At 41.7% G+C, this 12,288-nt stretch overlaps 1 protein-coding gene across 1 annotated transcript in view; it reads right to left on the bottom strand.

The window, feature by feature from the left end:
- Positions 1 to 890: 890 nt before the first annotated feature.
- YJU2 (YJU2 splicing factor homolog) overlaps positions 891 to 12,288 on the bottom strand; it is a 224,051-nt gene continuing 212,653 nt past the window's right edge. The window contains exon 8 of the mRNA XM_077475779.1: positions 891 to 2,955. Coding sequence (XP_077331905.1) covers positions 2,861 to 2,955 — 95 coding nt within the window. The 3' untranslated portion in view covers positions 891 to 2,860. The remainder of the gene's footprint in view (positions 2,956 to 12,288) is intronic.

Consider the following 12,288-nt stretch of genomic DNA (forward strand, 5'->3'; position numbering starts at 1 on the left):
ATAATGGCAACTAGGGCAAGAGGTGAATCTCACCAACAGGGGCACAGGCAGAAATAAAAAGTGACCAGTGTTTTAATCCCTCTCCATTCAATCCAAAACAAACAAAAAAAAAAAGTTTAGCATATAGTTAGTGGGTAGTTTTAAAAGAAAACTTGATTACTCTGTAACCTGGCTTTAATTTTGTAGATCAGTGATTCTCAACCAGGGTTCAGTGGAACCCTAGGGTTCCTCCAGAGGTTGCTAGGGGTTCCTTCAGCATTGGGTCATTTCTGCCTCTCGGATAAGCTCCCACCGACACCATTGATCTTTTTAGAAATCTGTAAGGAAGCAATTCTTCCCAATGACCACAAGTGTAAGGACCATTCTTCCCACTGACCATCACACTGATGTATCATGAATTGTCGATTTCTAATTTTTAGCAGGGGTTCCCCGAGACTGGAGCACTATTTCAAGGGTTCCTGTGTTAAAAAGGCTGATGTAGATGAAGCCAAACACAGTGTTGTAAATCCCTGTTGCAGCTCCTCTGCATTTGAATAAATATCTGTTTGTATACCAATCCTGTCATCAGTCCCTTGGAGTCAAGTGAGCACATTGGTGGGCCACCATTGTAATAACCTGACCTGCTCTAACTCCCATTATTGGAGGCTGTTTATCTGAAAACCTATTAATTAGCTATAAGTGGGTTTCCGGTAGTATGTTGGTAGTATATGAGAAGGTAAAGCAAGGCCAATAGTAAGATTCACTAATGTTGTCATTCCAAAACAGAGTATTATGATGAAAATTATACGAACACACAGATCCATTTTATGTCCCTTTTCAGTACAATAAATATAAATAGAATGAGAACAATAGAATAAACCATAGAATAAGAAAAAAATAATCTTGTACAATTCTTCTTTAAAATGTTAATTTTTTTTCCAGTTTGCTCAAAAACCTCAACAGCAAAATACATCAAACATGAAAAAATGTAAATACTACTCAGTATTCAGGTCTTTAACAAATACACTCAATACCCCCCTAGGCTGGGGCTTGATGGTCAACGATGGCTGGATATACATACACGTGTCCTGGTGGTACCTGTCACCAGGACTTCTGTGACATTTTAACTGACACTTTTTGCACCATATATTGATATTTAACTTTTTGTGTACATGGTGTGTGCTTACTGTATGATGTGACGCAGCTGCTTTTACATAGACAATGTTGTCTAATTTAACATTTAGTCTAGCTGTTGGTGGTGGGTACCCATTTTTTGTAATTTTTGTAATAAATGTGTGCAAAAAAATAAAAAATAAATACATTTTCCTTAGTTAACCACTTCAGCTCTGGAAGAATTTACCCCCTTCCTGACCAGAGCACATTTTGCAATTCGGCACTGTGTCGCTTTAACTGACAATTGTGTGGCCATGCGATGTGACTCCCAAACAAAATTGACATCCTTTTTTCCCCACAAATAGAGCTTTCTTTTGGTGGTATTTGATCACCTATGTGTATTTTTTGCGTTATACAAAAAAATAGCAACAATTTTGAAAAAAAATGCATTATTTTTAACTTTTTGCTATAATAAGTATCCCCAAAAAATATTTACATTTTAATTTTTCCTCAGTTTAGGCCGATACATATTTTTGGTAAAAGAAAATGCAATAAGCGTTTATTGATTGGTTTGCGCACAATTTATAGCATCTAAAAAATAGGGGAATGTTTTATGGCATTTTTATTGATAATTTTTTTTTTTTACTAGTAATGGCGGTGATCAGCAATTTTTATCGTGACTGCAACATTATGGCAGACACATCGAACAAATTTTACAAATTTTTGGGACCATTGGCATTAATACAGCGATCAATGCTAATGATGTCACTATCAGTGCAGGGGTTAACCACTGGCTGGCGCTGTAGGGGTTAAGTGTGTCCTAGGGAGTTTTTAGAACTTTGGGGGGGGGGGGGGGGTGGGCTGTGTGTGACACTCACTGATCAGCGTTCCTGATTACAGGGAGAGCTGATCAGTGACACTGTCACTAGGTAGAACAGGGAGATGCTTGTTTACATTAGCATTTCCCCATTCTTCCTCACTGTGAGACGATCATGGGTACCCCCATGGACATCAGGTATGCCGAAAGCACGCGCCGCCTCTTAAAAGGCTATGTACAGGTACGTTTATCTGCCTGCGCCCTTCTGCCGCAGTATATCTTCGTGAGGCGGTCGGGAAGCGGTTAAGCCGCTTAGTCCGCCCGTGACTTTAAGGGGGTCTCTTTCGCCCCATTTTCATGGGGCCATAAACTGTGTCCTTGCAGCTTCTATCTCCCTATATACATGAATGGGACTGCCAGCACATGGATGTGTGGAACAACTTTGCATCACGTGAAGGTGAAGATGGCCCTGCATGTGAACAAGCCTTTGCTTGACCTGCTAATCCCATGGTATGTAAACAGAGGGTGAAATGTACTTCTTTACAGAACAGAGGAAATATAAACCCTACCTGTTTACAAACAATATGCATACGATTTGCAGATCAAGCAAAGACATGCTGATCATGTGGCTATTGTTTCCATCTTGCAGGGAGAGTAAATTTTGCTTTCATCATTGATTACAAATCAAAATGTCATGAAAATAAGGAATTTTGGTGAAATTTCAGAAAAGCACAATTTGTCAAATTATCTCATCCCTACTGATCAGTAATGTATTGCAGGTGTTACAAGAGTTAACATTATAACTAACAATTTACAAACCAACTGTCTTGGATGGTGAACACATTTACTAAATTGTATGCACTACAATTTTGGTTGAAAATAAAAGAGGCATGACTAGAACAGCCAGAGATTTCAGCATGATTCACAACTGGCCCAGTAGTTTACTTTGTTCTAATTGCTGTCTTCACTATCTGAGTACATCCCCAGCAAAGACAGAGACGATGCTTTAGACACTGTTGGTACACTTGGGAGATCAGCAGAGTTACCTATAATAAAGAAATTAAAACATTAGCAAAACAAGCAATTAAGAAAAAGCTTCCATTTTACACAAACATGTTTACAAACAATGTAAAAAAAAAAAAAAAAAAAAAAAAAAAAGGTTTTGCCTTTTGGTACACTTTACTAAAGATTCTTCAGATCATTTAATGGTTTTACTCTATCAGTTTTGCCCACAAATCTGAAACCACTGAAGTACTGAACATTAAAAAGATCAATGGGATTATTTAATCCCAAATGTAGGCTTTTTAAAATAAATTATCAGCACAAGTGACAATATTTGCATTTAATGAGATGTGTCCCTTGTGATGGTGCGTGCTGTCCTATTTGAAATTTGAAGTCCTGAGACCTTCCCGTAACACTGCAGCCATAATCTCCTTGTGCTGTGGGGTTTATTGTGAGCACAGGATCTGAAAAGCACTCTATGAATGGAGGAGGCATGCATGCCTTTCATTCATCCACCCATCCTATATTCAGTGCTTTTATTCATGGAAACTATAGTACAACTTCTATGAATAGAAGAGGGGGACAGAAAGGTAGCAAATTTACTCAGAACAAAAGTAGCTTTTCAAGAGAATAAAGCCAATTTATTTACTGAAATGCTTCTACATGCCCCTGCAAATACTACATTTGAGTACTTTACTAATGTACTAATAGCAGAAAATGTATCAATTGTGACAAGTTGCAGCTCAGTGGTAGTGCCAAAACAGTGCGTTTACTCCATGTCAGAATTAGTTTTCAGGGCTTTCCTGCCCACTTTTACTTAAGAACAAACATTTTATACAGTTATGTTTTCTACCCAGGGGGTTCTCATCAGCAATTCAAATAAAATGTAACATTCAGCCTCTTGGCGGCTTTACTGCTCAGATTAGCACCTCTCAGTCTTCCTGACCCTTAGTATCTTTTGGTCCACCTGACCAATAAACATGTCCCACAGCGATTGTGCACAGATGGTATATACCTCAGCTCTGTGTCTTTCCTTGCAGCTTCCCAACTGCTGTCTCTCATGGATTCTCTCTCAGGCTCAGGCTTTGGTTTGTCCTGTATTGTCCTAGACAATACCAGTGCATACAAGCACCTTTCACTGCTCCCTTTACACACGGACCCCCTTTGGGAGGGTGGGCTCTGAGCTCTAACTCTGGCTCCCACCTGTGCCATTAGTGTGCTTGTTTCCTACAAAATCTGGCAAAAATCATCACATTAAAAAGTGGCACGGGCTTGCCAGCAGTCCAGTACCAGCCATGTCCAAAAAAGTTTACAGCAGTGAGAAGGTGTACCAGATCGTCAGCATGACTGATGAGAGCAACAGGGAGTTCTCACAGTCAGATTCCAATTACAAATACAATTTAGTGTTTGAACCGATTGACAGCCGTGGATCAGCAACCGAATCGGAGGAAGAATGGGTCCCTCCTAAAAGGGTACATAGTTAAAAAGTAGGTGAGGTTGAAAAAATTCTCAAGTCCAACCTAGGTGTGTAATTTATGTCAGTATTACATCAGTATTACATTGTATATTCCTGTATTTTGTGGTCGTTGCGGTGCATATCTAATAGTTTTTATAAAATTATCGATGCCGAGACCACCGGCTGTGAAAGGGAATGCCACATCCTTGCGTTTATTTTTTGGGCTATAAACAAAAAAAAGAAAAGGAATATTGTTTACATTGTGCTACAATAAACATCCCCCAAAAATATATTAAAAAAAAAAATATTTTTTTCCTCAGTTTAGGCCGATATGTATTATACATTCTACATATTTTTGGTAAAAAAAAAAAATAAATAAAAAAAAAAAATAGGCGTATATCGATTGATTTGTGCAAAAGTTATAGTGCCTACAAAATAGGGGATAGTTTTATGGCATTTTTATTATTATTATTTTTTTTTTATTAGTAATGGCGGCAATCTGTGATTTTTATCGTGAGTGCGACATTATGGCGGAGAGATCGGACACTGTTTTGGGAACAGTCATTTATACAGCGATCAATGCTAAAAGAAATTCACTGCTTACTGTGTAAATGACACTGGCAGGGAAGGTGTTAACCACTAGGGGGCGATGAAGGGGTTAAGTGGGTCCTAGGGAGTGATTCTAACTGTGGGGGGCTGGGCTACAAGTGATACGACGGTGATCACTGCTCCCAATCACAGGGAGCAGTAGATCTCTGTCCTGTCACAAGGCAGAATGGGGGATGCCTTGTCTACACAGGCATCTCCCCGTTCTGCCTCTCCGGGAAACAATCATGGGCACAGGTACGTCCCATTCTGCCAAAGTAAATGTACATGCTGCGGTCGGCAAGCGGTCAAGGTTAAATCTCTTTTCTTCCAATTTTAACGAGTGGCCACGTGTCTTGTTAACCACATCCATACCGTGCCCATTCTGGCACTCCTCTCCAAAATACTCAGAACCCCCAAACATTATATATTTTTTTTTTTAGCAGACACCCTAGGGAACAAAATGGCGGTCGTTTCAACTTTTTGTTTTGCACTGTATTTGTGCAAAAAATTTTCAAATGCCTTTTTTGGGAAAAATTGATTTCTTGTATTAAAAAAACAACAAACAGAAAAGTTAGCCATTTTTTTTGTATAATGTGATAAATAAAGTTATCCCAAGAAAATAGATACCCAAGATGTCACGTTTTAAAATTGTGCACACTCATGGAATGGCGGCAAACTTCAATACTTAAAAATTTCCATAGGCGAAGCTTAAAAAAAAAAAAAAAAAAAAAAAAATTAAGTTACCAGTTTGGAGTTACAGAGGAGGTGCTGGAATTATTGCTCTCACTCCAACGCATGCGGCGATACATCACATGTGTGGTTTGAACAACGCTTACATATGTGGGCGGGACTTACGTGTGCGTTCAAGTCTCTGCCTGAGCTACTGGGGACAGGGGGGCTTTTTTCTTTTTATTGCTTATGTTACTTTATTTTTACACTTTCTCTTTTAGTTTTTTTTTGTTTGATCGATTTTATTCCTATTACAAGGAATGTAAACATCCGTTGTAACAGGAATGGTGTGCAACAGGTCCTCTTTATGGAGAGATGTGGGGTCAATAAGATCGTCATCCGAATCTTTTTCTGGGTCCCGATGCCACGGGAAAGCCCGGAGAAGCACCGGAGGGTGGCGGGAGGGATATCCCTTCCTGTTGCCTGTAAGAATGATCTAGCGGCTGAACTGCCGCTATGATCATTACTACGGTACACAGAATCGCTGGCTGAAAAAGAGGATATCTGAATGATGCCTGTATCTGCAGGCATCATTCAGATATTCTCACTGAAAGGACGTCAAATGAGAGCCTTGGGCTGGAAGTGGTTAAACTCCCTTCAGTGAAAAAATGTTATCCCTATTGTGGGGTCACCGGTACAGTATTGATCAATTTAAATCATATCCCCTCTCAAGCGCCTCTTCTCTAGAGAGAATAAGTTCAGTGCTCACAACCTTTCCTCATAACGGATATCCTCCAGATCCTTTATTAGCTTTGTTGCCCTTCTTTGTACTTGCTCTATTTCCAGTACATCCTTCCTGAGGACTGGTGCCCAGAACTGAACAGAATACTCTAGGTGCGGCCGGACCTGAGTCTTGTAGAGTGGGAGAATTATAGTTATCTCATCTCTGGAGTTGATCCCCTTTTTAATGCATACCAATATTCTGTTTGCTTTGTTAGCAGCAGCTTGGCATTGTATGCCATTGCTGAGCCCATCATCTACTAGGACCCCCAGGTCCTTTTCCATCCTAGATTCCCCCAGTGTATAGATTGCATTCATATTTTGCCACCCAAATGCATTTACATTTTTCTACATTAAATTTAATTTCCCATGTATTAATTTGCCACCCCATTAAATTTTTCAGATCTTTTTGCAAGGTTTCCACATCCTGCAGAGAAGTTATTGCCCTGCTTACCTTAGTATTGTCTGCAAATGCAGAGAATGAACGGTTTACCCCATCCTCCAGGTCGTTTATGAACAAAATAAATAGGACTGGTCCCAGCACAGAACCCTGGGGGACCCCACTACCCACCTCTGACCATTCTGAGTGCTCACAATTTATCACCACCCTCTGAACTCGCCCTTGGAGCCAGTTTTCAATCCATGTACCCAAGCTAAGATCCATGCCAATGGACTATTTTATACAGTAAACGTTTATGGGGAACAGTGTCAAATGCTTTTGCAAAATCCAGATACACTGGGCGCATGGACGGCTTGCTAAGATGGCGGAAACTTAGGATCTGCGCTCCGGCCTCCGCCTGCATATCCAAACCTCCCGCTAGGCATCTTTAGCGGCCAGACACTGGAGCTGTCTCATTCGCTCAGGGAATCTCTCAGCTACCCCCTGATCAGTTTATGGGGAGGATTGGTGACCAGAGGCACATATCAGAGGCAGGTTTCACAGGCCTCGACCTGGCCCGCCCAGTCCATGGATCATTTCCTCCGTAGGCCACAATCCCTGGCCTTGAGTATACCACCACCTACCACGATCCTGACGGACACTACCCCACTGGTTGATTCCTCTCTCTTTGCTGAAGAGCTTTAACAGCACTCACAACATTCATATCCACCTGCATCCTGCGCAATGCCAGTGACAGTGGATGTGCTGGACATTAAGCTGCAGGCTCTGCTCCATAGCATTATGTAAACCATAACCAAAGAGGTAAGCAAGCTTGCTCATGAGCTCAGGGGTGAGACTGACCAGCTGGGGGAATGCACAGATACTCCGGAGTCCAAATTGGATGACATGGTGCAATATGTTCATGCATTAGAGGAAGAAAATGTCAGCTTGAAAAATGCAGTTACACAATTGCAGATGCAACAGGAGGACCTTAGAAACAGAGAATGACACCAAACTTTACGGATCTGCGGTGTCCCTGAATCCATCCCAGATAAGGAAATCCGACCCTACCTCCTGGCACCCCACTTTCCTGACAGACTGGTGCCTTGATAGCGCACACAGGTCACTGGCTCCCAAACCTCCCCCAGGCACTACTCCCAGGGACATCATTGAACGCTTTCATTTCTACAAGAGCAGGGAAGCCCTAACCATTGCCACCCGCAACAGGTAATGAGTTGAATTTCAAGGGGCAAAGATTAAAATTTTCAGTGACCTATCACCTATCACCCCGGGAAAATGCAGCGCCCTACGCCCAGTCACCTCCCATCTGCAGCAAAACCAAGTTCCATATTAATGGGGCTTCCCATTTTGTCTGTCTGTCAAAGATGGAACACAATATGAGAGATCGACAGGAATGCAAGGCTTTCATCAAAAACCTGGGCCTCCCCCCAATACCAGACGAAGACCTACAGATGCAGTTCACATCTTCCCGACCCTTATCTACACCTGTAAAAATCTGCACCCCGGTACGTCAGACGACACGAAAGGCTCCTATGACCCCCTAAAGAGCTGCACCGACCAAAGGCCTCACTTGAGATTGACTTTGAAATCACCCTCATGTTTTCTTTTTACATGCAAGTCATGTTCTCTTTTTGGCTTACATACCTCTGGACTTTGAGCTCAAAGTCTATAATCATACCCTCGTTGCAACAAAGTGCATAAAACCTCTTTTGTAACCATACAAATGTTATAAGTTGATAGTTCCCTAACCACTTTTCTATCTAATGTTCGGATTGGGTTGAGGCCTCTGACTGATCTTGTAGGCTGCCGTGCCCCCTCCTTTCTATCATGGTCATGCATTGGGACTGTGACCTCTTGAGGTGCCCCCTCTCCTCAGGTTTTTCACCATGGATCCTTTTAGAGCCTACTCTGGTTTTCATTTTCTCTTTTTTTGTTTTTGCACTCGTATTTTATGTATGTGATCTTTTTTTGATCCAGAACCAAAAAAGAGTGGCGTTCCTAACTTTTCATCTTTTTGTCATCCGATTGTAAAAAATGTTTGTTAAAAAGTTCTATAAATCATGGTATAAATGTCCATATTGTTTTTTATGACTGTAACAAGTGCTTTACTCCTACGGTTAAAATATGGTTGTGAGTATATTTTCATGCAATGTTAAAGGCTTGGGCTCCATACGCAAGCGCTGGCAGGCGTTGGAGTTTAAGTCCTCTAAAGCTGAGGTGATCATGGTTCAGGAGACTCATTTTAAGGCGGAATGCTCATTTAAGTTCACCTCCAAACACTTCCTTACTGCCTGTATAGCATCTGACCCATCTGGGAAAGCTGGAGTGGCCATTTTACTGAAACACTCCTCTATCATTTGTGTCAAATCCTTTTACTTGGATCTCCAAGGCCGGTTTGTTCTCCTGAGCTGTGATCACAAAAACATCTCATTCACCCTTGCCAATGTATATGCACCTAATACAGGACAAATTGGGTTTTTGGAAAAAAAATTTGAGCAACTCCAACCTTTCTCCCAACCCTTCATGGTTAATGGAGATTTCAATATATGTATGTCACCAACTAAAGATAGATTCACCCTTTTCTCGCACAACCCGCCCCCACAAATCAAGAAGTTGTCTTCAAGATTTGTAAACTGATAAGAGCCCATAATCTTTTTGACACATGGAGAGTGAAAAACATCCAACGGCCAAACAATTTACATTCTACTCTCCTCCCCATAAATGATACACAAGTCTAGACCACTTCTTTGTCTCGGCACCCCTTTTTGACATAGGTGGTAAACTCAAATTAACCCAATAACTTGGTTGTACCATGCACCCATAGTCCTAGATCTTCTGCTATCCACACCCACACCTAAGACCTGTCATTGGCGCCTCAAGGAGTCTCTCCTTAACATCCCCAAAATTCCTCTTCAATTACAGCAAAATCTGACTGCATTCTTTGAACTTAATGAGGGTTCAGTCTCTAGGGCATCCATTCTGTGGAAAGCCCACAAAGCTTTCTTCAGAGGGGAGTGCATTTCTGCAGGTTCTCGATTTAAGCGAGACCACAAACTTCAACTCTTAAATGACTTATCCAAAGCAGAAGAATGTTTGCTCAATCTCCCTACAGTGGCACACCCCAGGACTGATTTCACTACGAAACCGCATTAAGTTCTTGGATCTGAATAAGTTTGCCAAATCCACTTTGGTCCAAGCAAAAATGCTATGAATATGCCAAAAATCCTCATAAAATGCTGTTCAATAAACTAAAGCCCAGAACCTCTACATCTATCCCGATTTTATCACAGTCATTCCAAAACCGGGTAAAGATCCCTCATTGCCAGATAACTACCGCCCCCCATTGCCCTTTTAACCAGTTCCCGACCAGTGCACGCCGATGTACGTCGGCAGAATGGCACGGGCAGGCATACAGTCATACATTGAGGGCAAAATTTATTCAGCCACATGTCTTTAGTAAAAAAAAATGTCAATAAGCGTATATTTTTTGGTTTGCGCAAAAGTTATACCGTCTACAAACTAGAGTACATTTTCTGGAATTTACACAGCTTTTAATTTATGACTGCCTATCTCATTTCTTGAGGTGCTAAAATGGCAGGGCAGTACAACCCCCCCAAATGACCCCCTTTTGGAAAGTAGACACCCCAAGGAAACTGCTGATGGGTATGTTGAGCCCATTGAATATTTATTTTTTTGTCCTAAGGGATTGAATAATGACAAAAAAAAATAAAAATTTACAAAAAGTTGTCACTAAATGATATATTGCTCACACATGCCATGGTTATATGTGGAATTGCACCCCAAAATATATTCAGCTACTTCTCCCGAGTATGGGGATACCACATGTGTGGACTTTTTGGGAGTCTAGTCGCGTACGGCACCCCGAAAACCAATCACCACCTTCAGGATTTCTAAGGGTGCAAATTTTTGATTTCACCCCTCACTACCTATCACAGTTTCGAAGGCCATAAAATGCCAAAATAGCACAAAACCCCCAAATTACCCCATTTTGGAAAGTAGACACCCCAAGCTATTTACTGAGAGTCATGTTGTCTGAACGAAAAAAAAAAAGATTGATCGGTGGGTATGCCCACCATTAGAATACCTCCCTTCATCCACCCACTTCTAATGATGGACATACATGCACCATTTATATATGCCGAAGCATGGGGGCATCCTCCCGCAAAAAAGTTATGCCGCGTACATACTTCAAACTTTTCCACGGGCAAGCCCTCCCTCGGAATTTTGACCGTATGTACGTGGCATTAGGAGCAAAATCGCTCCTCCACCCCTTATGCCCCCATGCTTCGGCATATATGCTCTTTTTTAACTGTGGTGGTGAAATCACCGCCTACAGCACTGGAATCACGGCTTTATGGGAGCAAACGCTGTTGCTATCAAGATAAATAAATCCGCGCTGCAGCTGAATGGCGTACCTGCTAAGCAAATTATGGTTAACGTTAAAACAAAGTAACATCCCAGTATAACAGTAAAACCTTACCATACCTACAAAGCAATTGCCAAAAAAAAAACAGTAAAAAATAAAACATTTTTTTAACACAACCTGTGCCTAAAATATTATGCCGAAGCATGGGGGCATCCTCCCGCAAAAAAGTTATGCCGCGTACATACGTTCAAACTTTTCCACGGGCAAGCCCTCCGTCGGAATTTTGACCGTATGTACGCGGCATTAGGAGCAAAATCGCTCCTCCACCCCTTATGCCCCCATGCTTCGGCATAGATGCTCTTTTTTAACTGTGGTGGTGAAATCACCTCCTACAGCACTGGAGTCGCGGCTTTATGTATCGTGGGAGCAAACGCTGTTGCTGTCAAGATAAATAAATCCACGCTGCAGCTGAATGGCGTACCTGAAAACATGAAAAATGGTGAGAGAGAGAGAGAGAGAGAGAGAGAGAGAGAGGAGAGAGAGAGAGAGAGAGAGAGAGAGAGAGAGAGAGAGAGAGAGAGAGAGAGAGAGAGAGAGAGAGAGAGAGAGAGAGAGAGAGAGAGAGAGAGAGAGAGAGAGAGAGAGAGAGAGAGAGAGAGAGAGAGAGAGAGAGAGAGAGAGAGAGAGAGAGAGAGAGAGAGAGAGAGAGAGAGAGAGAGAGAGAGAGAGAGAGAGAGAGAGAGAGAGAGAGAGAGAGAGAGAGAGAGAGACAACTATTTTTGGTTTTTATATTTTATATATTTTTTTGTTTTACTTTTTTTTTTAACTGTAAACTAACAACTGTAACTTGTGTTAGTGTGCCTAGCCTGTGAAATGCTGTACCCTACGCCAATACTTCACTAGTGTGTGGTAGCGTTCAAAACACTCACCCTGACAAAGACCAGGATTGCCAGGACAGCGTGGACAATAACAACGGGTGTCACGCCTAAATCCGCGCTTGGTACAGACACGACATCTTTTTTTGGGGGGCTCGTTGGGTAGGGGTACTCGGGAGGACATAAGAATAATGCCTCTCATGCAGCCGGCTTACTGCATTT

The sequence above is a fragment of the Lithobates pipiens genome, unplaced genomic scaffold (assembly GCF_037356315.1).
Source record: "Lithobates pipiens isolate NorthernLeopardFrog02 unplaced genomic scaffold, aLitPip1_a1.2 Scaffold_13, whole genome shotgun sequence".
NCBI lineage: Eukaryota > Metazoa > Chordata > Amphibia > Anura > Ranidae > Lithobates > Lithobates pipiens.